Source organism: Oryza glaberrima, chromosome 8 (genome assembly GCF_000147395.1).
Source record: "Oryza glaberrima chromosome 8, OglaRS2, whole genome shotgun sequence".
Classification (NCBI taxonomy): Eukaryota; Viridiplantae; Streptophyta; class Magnoliopsida; order Poales; family Poaceae; genus Oryza; species Oryza glaberrima.
Window position 1 is genome coordinate 6,803,932 of NC_068333.1, and position 23,510 is coordinate 6,827,441.

General features: G+C 35.6%; 1 protein-coding gene across 1 annotated transcript; it reads left to right on the forward strand.

Annotated features, from left to right (window-relative positions):
* Positions 1-14,345: 14,345 nt before the first annotated feature.
* LOC127782557 (endo-1,3;1,4-beta-D-glucanase-like) lies at positions 14,346-20,104 on the forward strand. The gene is made up of 7 exons (XM_052309817.1): positions 14,346-14,570; positions 15,961-15,982; positions 17,744-17,861; positions 18,093-18,183; positions 18,654-18,743; positions 18,888-18,991; positions 19,787-20,104. The coding sequence occupies exons 1-7, from the start codon at positions 14,351-14,353 to the stop codon at positions 19,925-19,927; spliced, it is 786 nt and encodes a 261-aa protein (XP_052165777.1). The 5' UTR covers positions 14,346-14,350; the 3' UTR covers positions 19,928-20,104.
* The last annotated feature ends 3,406 nt before the right edge of the window (positions 20,105-23,510 follow it).

The following is a 23,510-nucleotide window of genomic DNA, read 5'->3' on the forward strand; positions in this document are numbered from 1 at the left end:
TTGGTCTCTTGTGTTCAACATACCATTATGCAGGGCTCCTGCCTTTTCAACATGCCATTTACTGTAAACCAATCTGTTTGGTGGCTTTGCAATTATCCTGCAGCCCCTGGTTTTCCTAGACCTGTGCTAAGCTTTTGGCTTCTACCATGCACACTACTAGTTCTCATCACAGTGGTAACTGTGGTTGGATTGGTGCCGATTGCAGCACTTCGATCAGGGCTCCTCGTTGCTGCTGGGGTCCCTCGTCCTTCTGTTGCCGGCTTGCAGCCACCACCGTTGCTGCTGGTGGTGCCTTGTACCTGCTGCTCTCCGTCCTGGTGGCCATGGCCCCCGCTGGACGAGCTAATAGATCTAGTGTATCTGCTCTGAATTTTTCAGGACGGTTCATGTGTCCTGTATTGTTCTATGCTATGTGTTCCCATTTTTGTTTTTGTTGTATGCTATGACATAGTTGCTGCTCTGATCTTTTTTTTTTTTTCTGAAATAATGAAGATAAGCTTGCTAGTTGCTAGTACTTGCCTTTTGGGCTATCGATGTGGTCTTAATTGTTGCTAGTCCTAATCCTTGTGGGTTTGTGTTTCTTATTCATGTACTGGGCATAATTATTGTTGAATAACTAGTGGCCTATTCGCTGATCTGGAGTAGAAGACGGCGATCTCATGCCCACAATCATATAGTAGATGAATACGGATATAGGGAGGGGCATCACAGCTTTATTGATTGAACCATATGCGGATACATCAACCAACCTCTCAAGTCCTCTCTCTCAGTATATATATCCATAATAGGAAGAGTCCTATTATCAGTATATATATCCATAATAGGAAGAGTCCTATTAGGATACGTTTCCATATATTTGGTATGAGCCCATATTTATCTCTAGCAGGAGATAATAGTTTCATAACACTCTCCCTTGGGCGAATACTGTGCTATACACATGTCTCATTAAAAACTCCATCAAAAACCCAGTGGGAGAAAAGGATAGGAGAAAAGAGTATATCGTACACGCTAGTTATATTGCACTTGTTGCCTCGTTAAAAACCTTGCGTGAGAAATATTCAAGTAAAAACTTACTAAGGGAAAAAGAGTACAACACACGATCTTCTTGATCGCATAATCTTTAAGATCGACTATTCTTCATAAATAGCTAATGATCTATATGCTTTATTATATTAATCAACTTGGATTAACACAACAATATAGCGGTAGTAACCTTCAAGGTAAATTATCAAAACAATGATTAATTTAATTAATTCTTGGTAAATCAAATATAAGACTTCCAAGTCTTAAGTATGCTAATCAATGTTTAGCATATATGCACTCCCTCAATAAGACATCCGTTGAAACTTCCATGTTCCAATGTCATAACCATATTTTATTATGTGTAAACAATGATAATAAAATTACCACAATGTTTAATCTTTCGTTTACTTATTTCACAAGTTCTACTATGAACATGAGAAATAAATCAACGTATAGGAGCAATATGTATAACCACTTATTCAAATGTGCAATACAAAGAAAGTTTTATCCTTACGGAGGACTATGGGAAAATAAGTTACAACGATACACATATGCGGTATGTATAAAATAATTAGCTCAATACAAGAGGTTAAATATTATGCAACTTTCTCTTAGTGGATTTATCAATCATTACCAATTTGATTGTTTCACTAATCTTCAACAATTAGCTTAAACCACTTAGAGTGACATAAACCGGTCTATATTTTGGTATTAGGGGAATTAATAAGATTGCCAAATACCATCAATAAGTATATCTTCATGATATATAAATTCTTACACCTTCATAGTATGTAGAAAACTACCGATCCACTTGCATGCTAGTGGATGTGATTTTCCAATTCATTCGTTTGAACGGGTCTGTCCACTTCATGGGAGTACGAGTTATCGGTGTTATATGGAGATTAACCAGTAATTCATACATTAGCGTAGTCCTACAGGGATCAACTTATTCTTCCGGAAGTCATTTTCTCTGCTACGAGAAATATTCTCACTTCTAGGAGAAAAACTCTTCGTGAGTCATCATAAACTCTTCTACGAGTCTTGCAATTCTCTTCATGAGAATATAGTGTGCTTCATGACACTAATTAGTATGAGATTTACATATATGGTATATGTTGCGAAATTGTTTTCTTTCTAGTGAAAACTTCATATGGATTTTCATAACCCATAAACTGCATATCATTTATTCATTCATGCCTTTTGCCAGCGATATATATATATATATATATATATATATATATATATATATATATATATATATATATATATATATATATATATATATATATATATATATATATATATATATAGCGGAATTTAATACATTCATAGTAGGAGAATATCAATCTTTTCCATGACCAAATGAACCGTCGCTTTTCACCACTTCATTTCCTATTAACTCTAAACTTCCATGTTCACATAGACTTATTTAGCAACTATGGTTCAACCTCATTGCTTTCTTCAATAGACCCGATATGAGTGCTACTATGCAACTATGCCATGGACTTTGGTTCCGGATCTGGATTCTCATTAGAGAAATATTAGCAATCATAGAGGCGATGTTGTCGACAACTATTCTTTTCTCCACATACTCATTCCGTGAGGTTAATTCATTATAAACCATATCTTAGTCATTTCCCAAACATAAGATGTATGGTTGTTCCGCATCCCAGAATTAGATAGATGTGCGCACTTTATTTCTGGGTTTTCATCTTCATGATGAACCTCTTCATGAGGTAATTCACCTTCATGGTGATTACTCTACATGAGTTGTAAGGAGTTATTAATGGGTACATTGACAATAGTCGTTAGATCTTAGAATCCGCAGGCGTCCCCGTAGATTTTAGAACATTGACTAACATGTCACTCTGCATTTGTGGATATACTATTCAAAACCCGGGGTATACCACTGTTAGCAGAAAGTTTACTACAAGTAAACATAACTTCTGATTGCTCCTTTAATTCATAATTATTTGGCAAGCTCCCGCTTCTGGCTTATAGGAGAATAAACTAAACCTTCTAGTTTAGTTTGGCTTGTGTGTTATTCTTACTTATAAAGATCTTTTTCTTCTTGAAAATATAAGGCATCTTTAACACATGGGCTTTTCTCCCCCTGATGCCGATATTCAATCTTTATCTAATAGCATATCACAAAAATCCCCTATCATAGGCACTGGATTAATGGAATTCGGTCCATTTGTATCCCCAACTTCATGTGGATGCCCATATATGTATGCTATGGTGGTGATATACGAGGGAAATGTTCATTCATTGAACACACACTTATACAAAATAAAGGGGGTAAAGATAATATCTGCAGTGAGCTAACATAAAAATTAATGCAATGGCATGAAAAATTGCACCTCCCTAATACTGTAGGTTATCCCAATTCATAGAGGGTTATTATTCTGCGACAATGACACCCAAACAAATATCCACTAGTCGACAAAATTACTCTATTTTCTAGCCTTTTTTTATTTGCCCAAGACTTGATCCAATTACTCATACTATATTCAATTCTTGAATTAAGTTGGATCAATAAACTTCATGTTTATATTTATGCAACATAGATACGATCATAAGATGGATGTGTTAGTATTATATAACTTCATGATGTCTTCAAGAACATAACTATAACACTAAAACATTAATCTATGAACATAGTTTAACCATCATGGAACTTTTCAAATCACCCAAACATTATTCTACGAGAATATTTATTCTTCTTGAATATGCCAATAAATTAATTGGGTGACATGTCTAACTTTTATTCATTACGCCAAAGTAAATGTGGTGTCATTTGATCATTCAGAATCATTCGAATCCAAAAGGTCATTAATTATTTAGGATATTGTTTACTACAAGTAAACCAATAGCTTTCAAATAGCTATGTGCAATTTCATACTTCCTTGATGAATATGCAATTTTCAATGGCCAATAAATAACACACTTCGTTGTGTGACAATAATTCATAATTATCCCAAATAAGATTCGCTAATAGTTTGGGCTATTTTTGCTTCTAGCATTTGACCTATAACACACAAATTTGCCTGCCACATATCCACAATTTCTTATGCTTCTTTATTGCAAATATTCTAAAATTAATTTGCAAAATACACATATTCCTCCCCCTTTTCACGCCAATCATAAGAAAACTTACAAAATAGTTGTCGTGAAACCTACATATTTGTTGTAACTTCATGGTACAACTTTTCTAAAAGAAATAATGTGGTTGCAGGTGGATATATTTAAGCTTCAATGCTTAAACATAAATATTCTAATTGTTCATGTGCATAAGTAAACAACTTTACATGTATGCCAATATGGCGTCAATGCACTTAGAACTTTCAACCTACTTGGTTGATTGAGGATTAGTGGATAATAAGAATACATTCGCCAAAAATACTTCAAATAATAGGCAAGACAAATATTTACATTCAATGTTAGACATACAATTCACAATTTTATTCCACAAAAGGTTAAAGAATTACTACAGGTAAAAAAAAAGCAATATAGGTAAGGTGAGATGACCTATATAAAAAAAATATTCAGTAATCTAATGCAGAAGCTTCTATGCCTAAAGCAAAAGATAAAGATGCTCTACATGAGCTTAACCATGTTCTTCATATTGAACTTAATCTAAACTATAATGTAACTCATGTATTGTAAAATACTATCTCAAAAGAACGAATGCAAGATTACTATCATTACTATTCGTCTCCCCCTGAGTTCAACGTCAAATTCAAATACACCAAATTCCTTTCCTTCCACAAATTGAGTATGCATGTTCTTCATGAACATATTAATAGTATAAGTCATATATGTGCGTGCAAATGCACATGTTGACAGTAATACAACTTCTTGTGTATCAATTCTAACAACTAAACATGTTGCATCTAGGCCAAAATTGCTTCAAATGCAAATGACCAATTTACTCAAAATAATTTACATACATCCATAAAAACAATACTTCATTTGTAAAGTCATTTATATGTGGAAGATGGACATAACATTATCAATCAAATGAACTATAGACACTGCATAGGTACATAGTCTTTTGATTTATAATTTTGGTGCAGGGCATATTGGCATATAGACTTCTCGTCTAGATATTCGCAAATTCGATGACATTGTATCTACTTGGACACAATTAATATAAATTAGTTGTAGCTTATCTTCTATGATAGTCATGCACTAATAAATATCTCTAAGTCAATAATATACTCTCTTCATGACGAGTGTATACATTTATTCTATATGGAGAATATATAATTGTGCCATCTACAAATGTGGCGACAATTAGACAAAGAGAAGATATATAAATAATTCTATTACTCATTTGCCCAATAAATGTATTTGCTATATGCAACTACTTACATGTTGTCCTTTTATGCAACTTTCTACCGGTTTACTTCTAGTAAATAAAGTGCACAAAACGAGTACAAAATAATAAAGAATGGTTTTCTATACACACCTTTTATTACAATCCTAGCAATTAACATGATTTTCTGCTATTCAAAGGTATGTGTAATTTACAGAACTACTAACCCACAGAACAATCAATTACCCCAAACAAACAATTGCCAGGAAATAAAGTATAAAATATGATGCTTCCAAAAGGGGTGCTAAAACAAAGGTTTCACAAGTTTATGGAAGCTCTTTTGCTTAAAAACAATGTTTCTAGGATTGATTATGGTTACTCAAGAAACTAACTAAATAGTTAAAATAAATACTTAGAAATACGGGACTAAGATATAAATCCTTAATTCTTCTCTATTTGGCGTAAACGCAATTCATGAAGGTTCAAAGTATAAATGGCGAATGTATATTCCCCGTAGTTTCTAATGTCCTATAGGACTTTTCCGCATAATTTTCGAGTTCCGCATAATGCCTTGGAAACCAAAGACTTTTGAAATAAAATGCTGTTTTCGGACCAAAATCACGGTTCGTGCTCGACTCCTTTTAATAGGACAATTTCTACTTGGCCCACCTCCTTATGCTGGCTAGCTTGAAAACCTGGCTAGCCCATCTCATATGTTGCCCAATGGGCTATTATGACCTTCTCACACAAGAAGTGGGTGAGGTATGATCCAATTGCCATTCTTCAATGGAGATGACGGATGGAACCAATGGCAAACGTGCTAGTGAGCTCTTGGTAGAGATGGACGACTATGGCAAGTTGCCATGGTCAGAGGCGGAGCGGCGGTGCAACATCTAGTAGCACCGACACTGGCATTCGTTGGCATCAGGCCATGACCGGCGTCCGACAATCATAGCTCCATGTTATGTATTGACGAAACTCGGCTCGGCATACAGGCCTGCATGGCGGACGGCTATCGGCGGCGGGCGCTCATGGCGGCTTCGACCCTTGTCTCGGCCGCGTGTGGTAGCGCGGGAGGCATGCTGTGCGTACCGGCGACGAGGGGAGGCGGGCGTAAGCTCCTCGGCGTCCTACGGGCGGCGGCCGTCAATTGCGTTGCGGATGGCCTCGAAAGGCCGTCGAGTCGGTGTTTCAGATGGCGGATCGACGAGGGAAAGTCTTTGGATTGATTCGGCAACCATTGACAAAGGGGAAGACGTCATGCGGTGGCGTCAGGGTGTCGCTACGTGCAGGCGGCGGCGCATGCAGGTGCCGATGACTCGGATTTGTTACCATATAAGGATTATTAACATACAAGTCACAACCAACAAGTGTCCCAAGCGTGCTGATCCATAAGATCGGCGATGACGAGTGTGTTAATATATTCATAGATCAACGACTATGTTAGCTAGATAGACCACAACTTCTAGGTGGTGTCGTGTGTTACTGAGTGTGAGGTGTCATCGTTCGGGACAACACTCCGTTGTTCAATTCAACAGATTATGTATGTGCACCTTCTTGTGTGCACGGTAAGCGTGTTCGGGCGCGTGGTGTCGAACTTCGTAGTCGGCAATATAACAAGAGAAGAGTCGGCGCAAAAGGCCGGACAAATACATCTATTCAGCGAGAAATTAAAAACAACTAGAGATATGATCTAGCTTGTTAATCTTGCTACTGCTAAGTATTAGAATAAATTAAATCGATAACTTATCTCGTTTGGCCCATGTAAAGTTAGCCGGTCCGTATATGCAATTGCATAGCGTATACCGGCAGGTTGACAATGCATGCATGTAACACACTTGTGTGTCTCATCGTTTGATGCGCATGATCATGTTGCCATAGTGCGTGATTACCATGGCAGCACGTGGCCCCCGGTAGCCGAGGTTGATCGTCGGCGCATGCAGGAGCGGAGCGGGCGCTTGATAATCACTGGTGCCTCGCGTGGAGCTCGCCATGATGATCATCGGTCAGCAGCAGTATATGCAAACAAAGAGCAGATCAATCCGTGATTAGAAACGAGATCATATAGCTATATCGATGCATATGTATACTGGTGAATTGAATTTGGATGGATCCATGAGTGGGCATGCGCCATGTTTGTGCTTGGCATAAGCTTGCTTTGATCTGCACATGTGCACGCGCATGTGTCGTCGGCTTAGGAGCTCCGGCGCGGACGACTGTGGCGGGGCTGCTCCTCCGGCTATCGCGCGAGTGGAGTGCGACGTGCACGCGCGTCATCTGGTGGGCTGCCTCGGTGCGCGGCTGCGCTTGGAGGCGATCGTCTCGGCCGATGATAGACCAATGCATAAACACAGTAGATCAATCTGATTAGTATAAAAACAAATTGATGTAACAAAAATACTTACCCGGATCAATGGAACGAGCAAACTCGTGCTGATAATGTGTTGAATAACTAGTGGCCTATTCGCTGATCCGGAGTAGAAGACGGCGATCCCATGCACACAATCATATAGTAGATGAATACGGATATAGAGAGGGGCATCACAGCTTTATTGTTTTAACCATATGCGGATACATCAACCAACCTCTCAAGCCCTCTCTCTCAGTATATATATATATATATATATCCATAATAGGAAGAGTCCTATTAGGATACGTTTCCATATATTTGGTATGAGCACATATTTATCTCTGGCAGGAGATAATAGTTTCATAACTATTATATGTATTTGTCTCCTTAACTTTTTTTTTCAGAAATTAAATTTGTACAGATAATTTGCATGTATGAACCACAAGCTTCCATTATAAGGAAACGTTCAGAGATCAGAGTAGTAGCTGAAACTGAAACATTTAAGTTATCAGGTTAACAAAAAATGAAGGTCAATCTGTGTACAATGAGGAACTTGTGGACCGACTGGAAAGCTGTGGGTTTGATCCAATTTCTTCTTTATAATACAGCTACAGAGAGTTCTGTGCCAAGATTTTTACAGGAGTTCCTCATAGATTTGCCTGTAGATAAAACATCAGCGACCCGTTGGCTAAATCGCTAAACACAAGGTCTTGCTTTCATGCTCGACAGGTTTCTTCAGAACAAATTCCTGGTCCATGTAAAATTTGCATTAACAACCTTGCAGGCTGAATAAGTACTGTTAGCCATCTGCTTAGTTTTTTTTTTCCACATACTTTCTTATTTGTGGTCCACAGTACAGATAATTTTATTTTGAATTCTATCTAAGATTAAATTTATTCATCAAAAACTTCGATTCTAAAACAAGCCTGTAAAGTGGTTCTCGTAAATATTCTTTCATGCATTGCAGATTGAGTACATCATTCTTCACTAATCTACTATACGCACGAAACTAGCTCGTAACAAACATGTCTCATGTGTCTGAAATGGCGTCCTAACATTTACTGTAATATAATTAATTGATTCATCAGGTATGCAATCAGCATCACAAAATAATTTGTATCGCTTAATTAATAACGATGTTTCGAATGGTGGCTGACTCTGATTATTATTGGTAGTAGAGAAAACAAGACGGCATCCCTCATTCTAACAGTGTGAAAAAATTTAATTCAGTGCTAAATGTCAACAGATGACATATATGCCATCAATGAGGAACGTTCAATGCGCTCCCCAAGATTTATAAGTCGGGTGCATATATAGTTTTCTTACTGAGGGAATATATACACTTTGTCTTGAAAATGTATCATATGCATACAAGGCTTCACGTGTACATATCGTACACCCTAACCAACAAATATCACTAAAAACATTATAAACAAATACTTTTAGTAATATTACACATCAACACGTAAAGTCACGTCTTTAAATTCATCATATATAAAGAGAAAAATACAAAATTCAGATAGACTTATAGCCTTAAAACTGTTAAATATTTTTGTTATGTCTAAACTATAATAACTCTGGGGTTGAAATTTTCAATATAGGTGTAATACTATTGAAAGTATATGCACAATTTGTTTTTCTAAAATTTGTTGTGATATTTGTTACTTCATTCTAGCATTTCCCATATTTATATTGATGTTAATGAACTCAGACATATATATTTATCTAGATTCATTAACATCAATATGAATATGGGAAATGCTAGAATGACTTATATTGTGAAACGGAGGGAGTAGTTGGTATACATGGAGTATGCACATGAATCTTATATGTATATGTTATGTTCCCGTCCATCTATTATGAGATATAAGCATTCGTTGGTTGTTTAGAAGAGATTAAGGTTTATAAGAAAAGACTTTGGTGCCTCTTATTAAATAAGGGAGGGTAAGGGTGAGAGAGTTGTTGGCAGTAGTATTCGTGCTAAAAGTGATTATATTTTGACATAAGTTTTGCAGGAGGAAATGATCGACCTAATCATCATTTCATTACTGTCAAATGACTACATATTATATGATTCTGGTTTAAGAAATAGCATATGACAAGGAGGAAAGCAGGTAGAGGCCGATAGAAAATGCAAACATTAAAAAGTATAGCTGTATATCTATAGTTGGTGGAGATGCTAGAACACTACTAAGAAAACCATTTATGCAGACGAGACTCTTCTATTTTTTCAGACGGATATTTAGTTTGAACCGTATATACATCCTCCTATGAAATGCTTATTGCTTTCTCGCAAGTACAAAACGTACGGTGTCAATTAATCCTTGGCTGAGATCAACGGAGCTGTGGATCGATTACAATTAATCGCGCTATGATGTGTGTCAACCACTATAATGTGTAAATTAAATTGAGAACATATTTTTTTTAGAATTATACAGTGCAACACAGACACTCACAACGCATGCACACTCACCCCTATGAACGCACGCACGCACGCACGCACGCAAACCCTATCCCTATAAGTATCAACGAAGACTGGACCGACAAATCTTAGAGATCGACAAAGTCACCATAGGTGTCTCGCTGTCGACAGGTACGTCGCCTATCACAGAAAGCACAAAGCCATTAAATCCTAGAAAATTTGCACCATTAAATTCATTGCAATTAAATCTTCAAAACAAGACTACACATGGATATATTCCGATAGCTTATTATTGAATTTTTTTAAATATTGCATGATGTTCCACTAGATATATCGGAATTGTTTCACTAAGTAGATCGAAAATGTTTCAATCGTTTAAATCGGGCGTGAAACATTGTTTCACTTTATATAAAAACAATGTTTCAGCAAATAGCGAAAGAATGTTTCAGTTCACTGCAACATTTGATTCATATATAGTGAAATATTATAAGTACACTAGGTGAAACATTTTTGGTGGAACAAAAAGTGAAACGAATTCCCTTAATAGAGAATTTCCAAAATATATGGGTGATTTGTTGCAATGGAGTATTTCAGTTCATTTCAACATTAAATCTATACATAGTGAAACAGTGTGAGTGCACTAGAAGAAACATTTTTGGTGGAACAAAAAATAAACCAAATTCCCTTAATAGAGGTTTTCCAAAATATGTGGGTAATTTATTACAATGGCAGGTGGGAGCAGAGAACATGGTGGAGCCCAGACGCCTGCATGCACTCGTGTGGGGAAGGGACGCGCGGGGGGAGCGCCCGATCGGCTCCACCACCATCGGACGCCCGACCTGCAGCATTTTCATAAAAAAACTACGATTCTAAAACATGGCTGGTAAAGTGGTTCTCGTAAATATTCTTTCATGCATTGCAGATTGAGTATATCATTCTTCGCTAATTTACTAGATGCGCGAAACTAGTTTGTAACAAACATGTCTCATGTGTCTAAGATGGGGGGTGCTAGCGCGCACATACGCGCCAGCAATTTAGCTGGCTCGCGTGACAGCTAGCCCTCTCCCCGTGTCTTTTTCTTTCTTTTACTATTTGCACATTTTTTTATTTTAGGCGTGTTTTTCTTTTTTTTTGCCGTTTCTTTTCGATTTTTTTTCAATCCTTCACACACCTCTATAAAATATTGAAAGTTTTTAATTTTGACTTGAAAGTTTTCAAATTTTGAGTTGAAAGATTTTGAAACTTTCAATTCAGAGTTGAAAGATTTTGAAACTTTCAATTCAAAATTTGAAAAGTTTCAACTCTAATTTGAAAACTTTCTACCTGAATTTGAAAACTTTTGACCCAAATTTGAAAAATTTTGACTAGAAATTTGAAAATTTTAGCTCAAACCTTGAAAACTTTTAACTTAAATATGAAAACTTCCAAACTTGGATTTGAAAGATTTCTAACTCAAATTTCAAAACCGTCACCTCGAAATTTTAACTTTCAAAACATTTTTTAAAAACTTCAACTCAAATTTTGAAAATGTTCATCATATTTCTGAAACTTTTCAACTTAACTATTTGTATATTATTTTGATAATAAAATCTATAATTAAATTAATCTATACGCTTAGCACTATTATTAGTGCTAATGACTAATGGGTCCACGCGCTTAACCTCCCATGCAAGAAGCGGTACAGAAAACGATAAAAAAAAAGAGGCGTGAGGCGCTACGCACTCGGAGTGCGCGTGAGTTGCTAATCTGGTGCGTCTGCGCGGATTAGCAATCTCGCTGAGATGGCGTCCTAATATTTACCGTAAGTAGAAAAAATATCCGTGCGTTGTAATGGGTGAAGTTTATTTTAATCTTATTATTGTTATATGGTTTAGTTAAGAGAAAATTCACTGTAGGAGTTCGCATGAATATATATATTTGAAAATCATGAGCTACAATTAGGAGTCCGATTGTCTCAAGTTAGCATACAAGTTTTTTAAACAGATTTCTTACATGATTCCTTCTGTATTACCCAAAATGAACGATCTTAAAAACCGACTCAAATACGGATATGTATTTCTAAAAGCAAACGAACTTAAAAACTGACTCATACACGGATGACGTATCAAAACACCGGCAAAAACATTTTTAATTTTTATAATAGTAGAGAAGAGATATAGATTAAACCAAAACATAAAATTAAAATCGACTCAAACATGGATGACGAATAGCGGAAACATCTACAATTTTTTATAACCGACTCAAACACGGATGAATGACCGCGGAAACATCTTCAATTTTTATAATAGTAGAGATATAATTTAATGATTTATCAGGTATGCAATCAGCATCACAAAATAATTTGTATCGCTTAATTAATTACGATGTTTCGAATGGTGGCTGTCGATAACTTACAGAAGCATACATGACTTCTGATTATTGTTGGTAGTAGAGAAAACAAGACGGCATCCTCACTCTAACCGTGTAAAAAAACTTAATTCAGTGCTAAATGTCAACAGATGACATATATGCCATCATCGAGGAACGTTCAATGCTCTCCCCAAGATTTATAAGTCAGGTTTAGAGCAAGTTCAATAGTATAGTGCACTACTAGCTCCAACTCACCTATAGTCAATCTAATAGCTAATTCATATAATAGTTGCTTACTATACTATTAATATATGATCCCACCTATCATATGCACACTGCGTCTTGAAGTCCGTGCTACAGTTGGCTACATATCTGTAGCCTGCTACTCTTCTCTCTCTTCCTTTATCTCTTTAAAATATATTTATAGCTGACTTATAGCCTGCTATTGTACCTGCTCTCATATATAGTTTTCTTACTGAGGGAATATATATACACTTTATCTTGAAAATGTATCATATCTACACAGGGCTTCACGTGTACACATCGTACACACTAACCAACAAATATCACTAAAAACATTAGAAACAAATACTTTTAGTAATATTACACATCTACACGTAAAGTCGCATATTTAAATTCACCATATATAAAGAGAAAAAAATACAAAATTCAGATAGACTTATAGCTTTAAAACTATTAAATATGTTTGTTACGTCTAAACTATAATGACTCTGGGATTAAAATTTTACATGTAAGTGTAATAATACATACTGAAAGTATATGCACAATTTTTTTCTAGAATTTATTGTGATATTTGTTAGTTGGTGTACACGGAGTATGCACATGAATCTTATGTGTATATGTTATCTTCACATCCATCTATTATGAGATATAATCATTTGTTGGTTGCTTAGAAGAGATTAAGGTTTATAAGAAAAGACTTTGGTGCCTCTTGTTAAATAAGGGAGGGTAAGGGTGAGAGAGTTGTTGGCAGTAGTATTCATGCTACAAGTGATTATATTTTGACATACGTTTTGCAGGAGGAAATGATCGATCTAATCATCATTTCATTACTGTCAAATGACTACATATTATATGATTCTGGTTTAAGAAATATCATATGACAAGGAGGAAGCAGGTAGAGGCCGATAGAAAATGCAAACGTTAGAAAGTATAGCTGTATGGAGTATCTATAGTTGGTGGAGATGCAAGAACACTACTAGCAAAACTATTTTCGCAGATGAGGTCCTTCCATTTTTCCAGACGGATTTTGTTTTCTTGAACCATACATCCGCCTGCGAAATGCTTATTGCTTAATTTCTCGCAAGTACAAAACGTACGGTGTCAATTAATCCTTGGCTGGGATCCACGGAGCTGTGGATCGATTACAATTAATGGCGCTGGTTTGTGTCAACCACTATAACGTGTAAATCAAATTAAGAACATTTAATTCAGCTTAATAGAAAAGCACGTCTACATTGTCAAATTGAAAAAAATATAAACTACGCTTATGCTTATATATTAGCAAAATTTTCAACCTTAAATTTGAAGTTGGTTTTAGGGTTTTTTTCATCAAAGTTTATTTTTCAGCCTTCACTTCTAGTTCGCTAAGAACACATATATATAAAAGTTTTATTTACAAATTATTTTTCGTTTGCAAATACGCTATTTCGCTTATTTCCTGAATAAGTGAAACGATGGAGCCGTATAGCTCTTATGACCAAGTGATCGAGTTAAGCTCATGACTCCACAAGACCACAAGTCCATCCCGTTTGCCTATATATAGTTAGGCAACGAGCTACTCTCTTAGTATTACTACCGATCGATTAAAGCCACGTAAGGAAAAAAAAAAAGCTCAAGGTCTCTCGGTAGAGCTAATTCTTACATGAAAACCGTGGCATGGGCATTGTTGCTCTGCCTCGCCGCCGCCGCCTCAGCGGTGGCTGCTGCTCCACCGTACTCCCAGTGCCTCGACAACCCGCCGGACTTGACAGCCGGCGGAGGTGAGGCCGGCGTGGTCGTCCATGACCTGGCAGGCTTCGAGGCCTATGTCACTGGTGCCGTCCATTCCACCAAGGCTGTCCTCCTTGCCTCCGACGTTTTCGGTGAGTGCATGTCTAGGATTATGATTCAGGGTTTAAAATTTAGGGCCGTGTTTATATTCAAACTTTTTTCTTCGAACTTTCAATTTTTCCGTCACATCAAATATTTGGATACATCAAATGTTTGGATACATGCATGGAGCATTAAATGTGGACAAAAAAAACCAATTACACAGTTTGCATGTAAATCGTGAGACGAATCTTTTGAGCCTAATTACGCTATGATTTGACAATGTGATGCTACAGTAAGCATTTGCTAATGGCGGATTAATTATGCTTAATAGATTCGTCTCGCAGTTTACAGGCGGAATCTATAATTTGTTTTATTATTAGTCTATGTTTAATACTTCAAATGTGTGTTCGTATACTTAAAAAGTTTTGGCACACGAACTAAACACAGCCTAGGTTTTAAATTTTCAAAATTTCGGAACCCCCCAAGAAAGTAAAAAGACTAAATTATTTCGCCCAAAAATTTCAAATATTTTTTGTTTGTATGAATTTAGTAAAGTTTATTCAAATTCGGTCAAAAAAATGTTTAAATTTCAAATAATTTTGTTCCATTCAAACCCTATCATGTTTAGGGATGAAAATGGTTCGGAAAGTTGCAGGATTTCTGTATATGTTCTCGGAAACAGAAAGTGCCGTTCGGAATTTTTTCTGAAACTTTCAGAAACGGGAACGAATTCAGATTCTTTTTTTTTAAACAGAAACGAATATGATTAGGCTGCTATCATCGGAAACTTTCTGAAAATGAATTCAAATTTTCTCTCGGAATCGGGAACAGAGTATTTCTCATGTACAACTAATTAGCTTTAGCTATCTCCTCTTAATATTTAGATTTATACTATGTATTGAGGTGCTTAATTAAATAGAAATATTTTTTGTTGTCTAGTAGTTTAGATTTCTTTTACCTAATGATTTTTTTTAGTTTTTATTAGTCCATGTCATACTACTTATAGTTATAGTTATAGATGAATATAGTTTCTTTTCTTAAAAAAGTAAAGTGTACAGCTAGTTGTATTATTACTATTGATAAAAAAATAGAAATATCGATTTGTTGTTTTAGAAAAAAAAATATTTAGCTACATCTCTTCAAAGTTCAGTTTAAGAGCTTTTTAAATTCCAATAAATATCTATACCATATTTGCTCCGATTTGTATTTGCTTCATTTTCGTATTTGATTCCGTTTTCGTATCCGGAGTTTCTGATTCCGTTTCTAATTTCAAAGAAAAATGGAATGAAAACGTTAAAGGTAGTTTCCGTACCATTTTCATCCCTAGCCGTGATTCATGAGTAGCCTACTGATCAGTCACTGCCATTTATCTCTATTTGATTAACCGTTTATAATATTTGCTCCTGCACGCATCGTTGTTGATCGAGTTGGTTTCTTCAGGATTTGAAGCGCCTTTGCTAAGGTACACTTCGTCCTTATTTTCTTTATCTCTTTGTCTTGTTCTTCCATTGCCGGTCGACATCGTTGTCATGATCATCTTTCATAGTTGTTCTCGTTTCCTCCATAATTTTTTTCCGGACAACAATATCGAAAGGAAATCGACAAACGAACAACTACCCTGGAAAGAGACTGAATTTTACAAATCAATAGCGTGGAGAACTGGTGATCTTCTATGTTCTTACTTTTTAAAAAAGGATATGATCTTTCGTCAACTGTCAACTCTCTTCGTCTTTCTATAGTGAGTTTGTTACTTGGGATAAAATCAACATAATATCAACAATATTGTGTACCCTCCGTCCATTTTAAATTGTTATCCGTGCCGATTGATCAGCCTCATATATATCCAAACATATATCAGTTTGGGTTTCTCTCATTGAGGAAAGGTCGGGATTCTATTCCATTATCTAAAAAATATCGGATTGGATTCCCGAACCGACACAAATGGTTCCAGGAGCACCTCATTTTGAATTTTTTTTAAAAAAAGAATATTGTGCCTGTCCATATTTTACTTTTGCCAGCATAAATTTTAATAACATTCAATTAATTACAACAATAATACGTCATGTATAATCATTAATTATAAATCATTAAACATTACATCACATATACGTCATTACAAGTCGTGTTTTTTTGTCGTTACAAGAAACCAACAGCTATTTTTTTTGTTGAACAACTTGACAAATCTATGTCTTGTAGAAATGATTGCCCTTCTGTTTACTTTGTAGTATAGTACGAGGCGATCCCTCGATCAATGAACATGTCTTTTGAGAAATGTCCCTAACGACGAAGCCGGCAAAGTTGTCTTGAAGTTCCAGATTATTGTACGATCTAGTCTTAATTTACGCGTGCCCAATTTTTTTTGTTCGAACCATTTAGCATGTCATAAAAAAAATCAAACTAATATATTTCACTATAAGCATTTCCTTCAAGCAAGTCATCTCAAGTTTGATATTTTAGAGAATAGCTCTGATCAATCCATTTGTAATATATATGCGTCGCAAGGAGATATATACCTCTTCAACCCATGAGATATAAGTACTTGTTCCTGAAGGAGAAATTATGTGCAAAACATCGTAATTTTATCTATCTTGCAGAGAGAGGACAAAAAATGCAATGCTTTTAACATAATAAAGCTCTATGTGAATAATTAATTGTGTGCGAGACATACAAAATAAATATAGAGCGAAGAAGAGCTTTGAAAATTCCCATTTCTTCTAAAAAAAACTGCAAAATCTCAACCCGTCTAGCAACAGGGTTCCCTGCATGCTCTACACTTCTACTCAAGCTTGTACATAATTATAAGGGGGTTTGGTGAACTGTTTTGAGGCCATCTTTATCAGTGCCGGTTTAGCACATATCAGCACTGATTGTGATGTTAGTGCCGTTTTAGTACACCAACCGGCACTGATTAGGGTGTTATTAGTGCTGGCTAATTGTACAGGCTGGTACTGATTGTCTGCCCACTAATCATCGTCGGTTATTGTCGTAGCCGGCACTGATGTGCTGTTATCAGTGCCGCTTCTTGCAGTGTGGAGGGCGTGGGTGTGTATGGTGGGAAAACCCTTATCAGTGATGTGTTTTGTTCGACTAGTATCCATAGGACGATATAATTGTGCTGTTTTGTTGTATTGAGTTAAACTGAATATATCGTGAATTGTGATCCAGTAGTAGATCCGGAAACACCTTAAAAGCATATGTGCGATAATGATGCTGAAAATTACAGGAAAATTGCTGACAAAGTTGGTCAAGCAGGATATTATGTCGCTGTACCTGATTTCTTCCACGGAGATCCTTACACACTAGACCTGAACCTTACGGAATGGTTCAGCAAACATTCTCCTGTAATTCGTTTCACCGTCTTATGCAATTTGATTTTATATTCCCTAGAACATTAATTACCTAGTAATCGTGATCGTTCAGATGAAAATTCTCTCCTGCACCTATCAGGATGCACAAATTAAGCCGCAAATTAAGCAAAACTATATCCAAAGTACTTAACCTATACTAGCTAGATGCTAATCAAGGACTCAATAAGTTGATTTTTGACCAGTATATATGAATTGATCCTGCAGGTAAAAGCAGCTGAAGATGCTAAAGCAATCTTTTCTGATATAAGAAAGAAAGGGATATCTGTTATTGGAGTTGGAGGTTACTGTTGGGGTGGTGAGTGATATTAATCAACATAAAGAAGAAGCACATTAATTTGTGCATTTATAATTATACTACTACATCTATCAGTGGTGTATCTTAAAAATAAAAAGAGCCCAAGTAAACTTATTTGCTATAAAAACTCTGTTTCAATCTGTCTAATATAGAATTTCAATGGATTCAGCAATGAGCCTGGGCAGCCGCCTGAGGTTGCTAGGCAGTTGATCTGCTATTACTATCTAGTGCCTAGGGCTCGACAAAAAAAATGTTTGCAGTCACGAGTAACAACATACTCCCTCCATCCCAAAAAAAATACCAATCTAGTATTGGATGAGATGTTTTCTAGTCCAACGAATCTGGATATGAGTCTGTCCAGATTCGCATTCTAAGGATACACTCTGAACCTTCGTGATCTCCTCTCCACATTGAACAAGCAGAGATCTGATTCATATTAAAGTCTCTCAAAGGCAAGTTTTAACTGGCAGGGAAGTTTGCCGTGGAGGTAGCAAAAACCAACGAGGTTGAAGCGATTGTCACCACCCATCCTGGATTGGTGACTGTCGATGACATTAAAGGTGATATATATATATATATATATATTCTTTCTTTGTTGCTTTTGCTGAAATATGCATGTATCATCTGATCTAGCTAGGTTGCACTGGAATATATAGCTAGCCATTGTTTTCTTATTCCAAAGTTCGCCGTGACATTTCACGCAGAGGTCAAATGCCCCATCGAGATCATTGGAGCTCAGAACGACACACTGACACCACCAAAACTAGTGTACCAGTATGTTCAGGCCTTGCGTCATAGAACTGATCGGGTGAGTTCCCCTATTACCAGTTTCGTTTACAGTTGATATATATAGCAAATGCATCAGCATATATAGGTCCATTTGCCTTGCAATTGTTATTCTTTTTGTTTTTTTTTCAGATAAGATAATTTGCACATATACATGAAGCACAGGAATTCGATAGACCGGAAGAGACAGAACACTTAAACTGAAACACTAGGTCTATTTTCTGAAAGGAAATGAAACTGTAGATACACAAGAGAATTTTCCACGGATGATGAGATGATAAAGGATCATGCATGCTGGCTATATTTTTGAGGGAATGCTGGCTCTAATGGCTGGTCAACATCTGGCAAAAGTTAGAGCAGAAGCAGATTATACAATAGCATAAAAATTGAAAGATTACTAGCAACATTCTAAACGAGAACCGAGAAATACCATTAGTATATGATTAATTAAATATTAACTATTACAAAATTAAGATATATTTATTTAAATTTTAAAGAAACTTATATATATAAATTTTTCTTAAAAAGACACTGTTTTGTGGTTTTAAAAAATATAGTCGCAGTAAACAAGTGAGTTGCATAAGAGAAACGAGGAAAATAACTCACCCAAAATCTAATCCACAAAAGCTAGGCCATCATTTGGGGCACTGTGGCTTTGATCCTATACCTATTCCTTTCTCTCCTTTTTTGCAAGAAGAATATATTTTTCTTTGAAACATTCATCAAATATTTCAATAACAAATCTTTGCAAAGAAATATATTATTCATTAGCAAAAATGAACGTTAGAAATAACCTTTTGTTCATTAATTGTTGCAGATTGATTACTTTGCCAAGGTCTTCCAAGGAGTGAACCATGGATTTGCTTGCAGATATAACGCCAGCAACCCATTCGAGGTCAAAAAAGCTGAACAAGCTCTTGATTTAATGGTCGATTGGTTTCACAAACACTTGAAATAATGAAGACAAGGATCAGCTAATCATGCATGCAAGGCCACGACTATAATTTCGTCAAAATAAATTTCCGATGTCCATACGTTTAAAAATTGCATAATCAACCATGCATCAGTTGATGTATAGGTTATATTGTTGGTTGTAATTTTTTAGGATATATGTAAAACTCAATTAAAAGCAACGTGTGCGGGTTAGTGAATTATTATATTGGCTAAAAAGTTACATGGATATATAACATATTTTAGCAGCTTTGGTAATCTCTGTAACATTTGTATATATATATTACCAACCACAGACTGCAATTATTCCTATGAAGTAGCTCCCAAGTCAAGCCATGTATGTAACCAAGAAAGATTAATTTTTTTAATAATATATTAAATAAAACCCGGCCTCTACATCTATAGAAGGATGTACACAAATATGGTATTACATCACCAAACACTTAGGCTTATACTCTCCATCCCAAAATATAAGGCACAACCACTTTTCTCTCATGTCTCATAATGTAAGGCGTGCATGCATGCATACATTAACTAGCATCTCTTGGTCCTATAAAATTTATTTGTTTTAAATCTTATACTATCATCAAACCTCCCAATCATTCCCAATCACATTGCTTGCATTCATCAAGGTGATCCAACCAAGAAAGTGATTAAATGTTTTTTTGGTCTTTGTGTTATGGGTAGTTATGTCTTATATTTTGGGATGGATCGAGGGAGTAAACAAGTTCAAAAGCAAACACCACCATAGGAGACAAAGAGACAACAAAGACATCCAGATCAAGTCTCACAACAAAAAATTTCAACTAACAATTCAATCTTCCTCTACAATTCCACCTAGATTTTGAATAAAATTCCATAACAGTATCAAGAAAGATTGATAAGCCGTTTGTTTTCATATATCATGTTCCAACCCGTCCCAGCTCAATCATCCCCTCTCCAATATGCTACTGTTGACAACCAGCCTAGTCCAACTAATATGTGTGAGATGCTTGATTTAGAAGCAGGCTGTAAGAATCTAGGGGTTCAATTTCTCAGCTTCTGACTTCTAGGTAGATTTTGGATTTTACAACTATAGGTGTTCACATGCACTCCCAGTTCCTCAGTGAACAGCGTGAGCTAGCTAGCAGGGTTCAATCTTTCGTTTTCGGTATTTGTATCGGGAGTGCCAACATGGCGATATTTCCGAAATTTCAGAAATTCCAGTCTAAAATTTTGAACAAAATAGTCATATTTGAACAAATATTGTCAAAATTCACGAAAAATTAAAAAGTTTCAGTCGAAATAATATCGTATGGGGGTTCCAATAGGACCGAAATTTCGGAAATTTTGTTACGAAATTTTGAACCCTGGAGCTAGCAACAGGAGCAATCCATGGTTCCCACAAATAAATGAAGCAACACAGGTGTGTCCTCCACTATTTCAGAACAAGATATCTTAACCCCTTATTATCAGTGTCGGTTTGTATAAAACTGGCATAAAAGAACACCACCAATTGGTTTTTATCATGATAAAAACTAAATTACTAGTGGGTTTTATCATGCACCACAAGTGACAATTATTTAAAATATTTGCATCCATGCTCCTGGCAATCAAATTGGCTATAGATCATCAATGCCTCCTCTCTCTGTCTCCCATGAAACACCAGTGCAATGTTTCTTGAGAATAATTAGGGCGTGTTTGGTTAAGTGTCAACAATCCGGGCACATATGCTTACTGATCGAACTCCCATGTGCGCATGCGTGCACTGTTATATTGATGGATACATCGACGATAATCCAAGCATTAACTTTTGGTGAACCGGATGCACTACCAAAAAGTCCAGCAATTTGGCCGTAGGCCTGCAGCTTCCATGTTCTTCGCTTTGACTTTGCACAATAATTGATGATTGCGTAGGTAGTAAAATTGACAAATTTTATGAGGGAAGAAATGACCCAAGAACCATTTCTCTTTGTAATCCTGCCTCCGTACCTATATAAGATGCTATATAAGATGGACAGGGAGCCTTCAAATAACATGGCCAAAACTCGATCGTGATATCAATACAACACCAGGCGGATACAATATCTAAATATGAATAGGGTAATACTTCTCATCGAGAAGGCCTTAACCTATCTAAATTTATGTCCCTTTACTCATTCATTTTAGATCTCGTGATACCCCTTCTTACTGCCGATCTATCAATCAACAAGGTCAACTCCTATAAATTAAACATGATGTTGAACTCATAACCGCTGGGCTTGTGGACTGTCATAGACTGATGTAAACCTCTATGCGTGGAAGGAATTCAGCCTCATAGAAAAGGGCACGTATTCTCAAGTTGAAATTTAAAATCTCCAAATTTCAAAGAGATGGTCCTTGTTTGATTGTCCCTAAGTTTTCACTAAATCTTTCTCAGGCCTCCACGTTTTGCTCACATTGCCTCAAATTATTCGGTTATGAAAATAGTATGAACTAATGCGGGAGGTCGAACTACTTGATGAACAAGTTTTATTTTTTCATAATTGCACTAAGCATTTTGAGAAGATCATATTCTTTTTGATGAGCTTCTTTCAAAATAGAACAAAAAGGGCAAAAGTACCCAAATTATCTAATCTTCGAGTGATTTTGCCTTCAGAATTGAAACTAAAATATATTTTTTCTGAAAGTACTTGATTAAATTAGAACAAATTTATGAGGGAGGTGAATTTGCCATTCACCATTTCTTTTTGTATTTTTACAAGATTTTTTAAACTAAAATTTCAATTTTTCTGATGAACTTAAAATATGGTTGAAATTATTCCTACTAAAATTTAAAATTTAATTTCAATTATTATCATGTTTAAAAATTTCAATCACTTGAACATTTTCACACCCTTTGACAATTAAAATCAAGAAGAAAAAAATATCCCTAGTGGGATTTTTAACTTTGTGTTAGGAGGCAGAGATGATCTTTTTTTATGAAACACAGTACAAACGTAGAAATAAAAATCATTTTGAGAGAGAAAAATGCTACTCTGTTTCGAAAAATAAGGGTACACTTTATTTTGTTGGGACAAACTTTGACCAATACTTATTCTTTCATGATATAAATTTTTTAAAGAGTAAATTTCACAAAACTACAAATAATTTAATCAAACTATCACAAAACTACATATTTAAAGATATGTATAACAAAACTACAGATGTAACACCAAGGTTATTACGAAACTACAGCTACATATTTAGTGATGAAATTATCAAAGAACTATAAATTTTAGAGTTTATATCGTAGAACTATTGAGGTTACAAAAGTTGTAGTTTTGTGATAAATCTGATGTTAAATCTGTAGTTTTCTGATATAATACAATCAATCTGTAGTTTTGTGATAGTTTGATCAAAATACATGCAGTTTTGTGAAATTTAATCTAATTTCTATGATACAAAGTTAATGTTGCTAATTTTTTTAAAGGAAACAAAATGAAAATTTAGGAATATTTAATTTAATTAACAGTGAAAAAAAACCATTGAACATGGGATTGATTAATTAAAAACTGATCAATATAACGAAAGGCACACAAAAAAAATTTTCTCACCTTAAATTCAATTCAAAATGTAAACAGGCAGCGGGA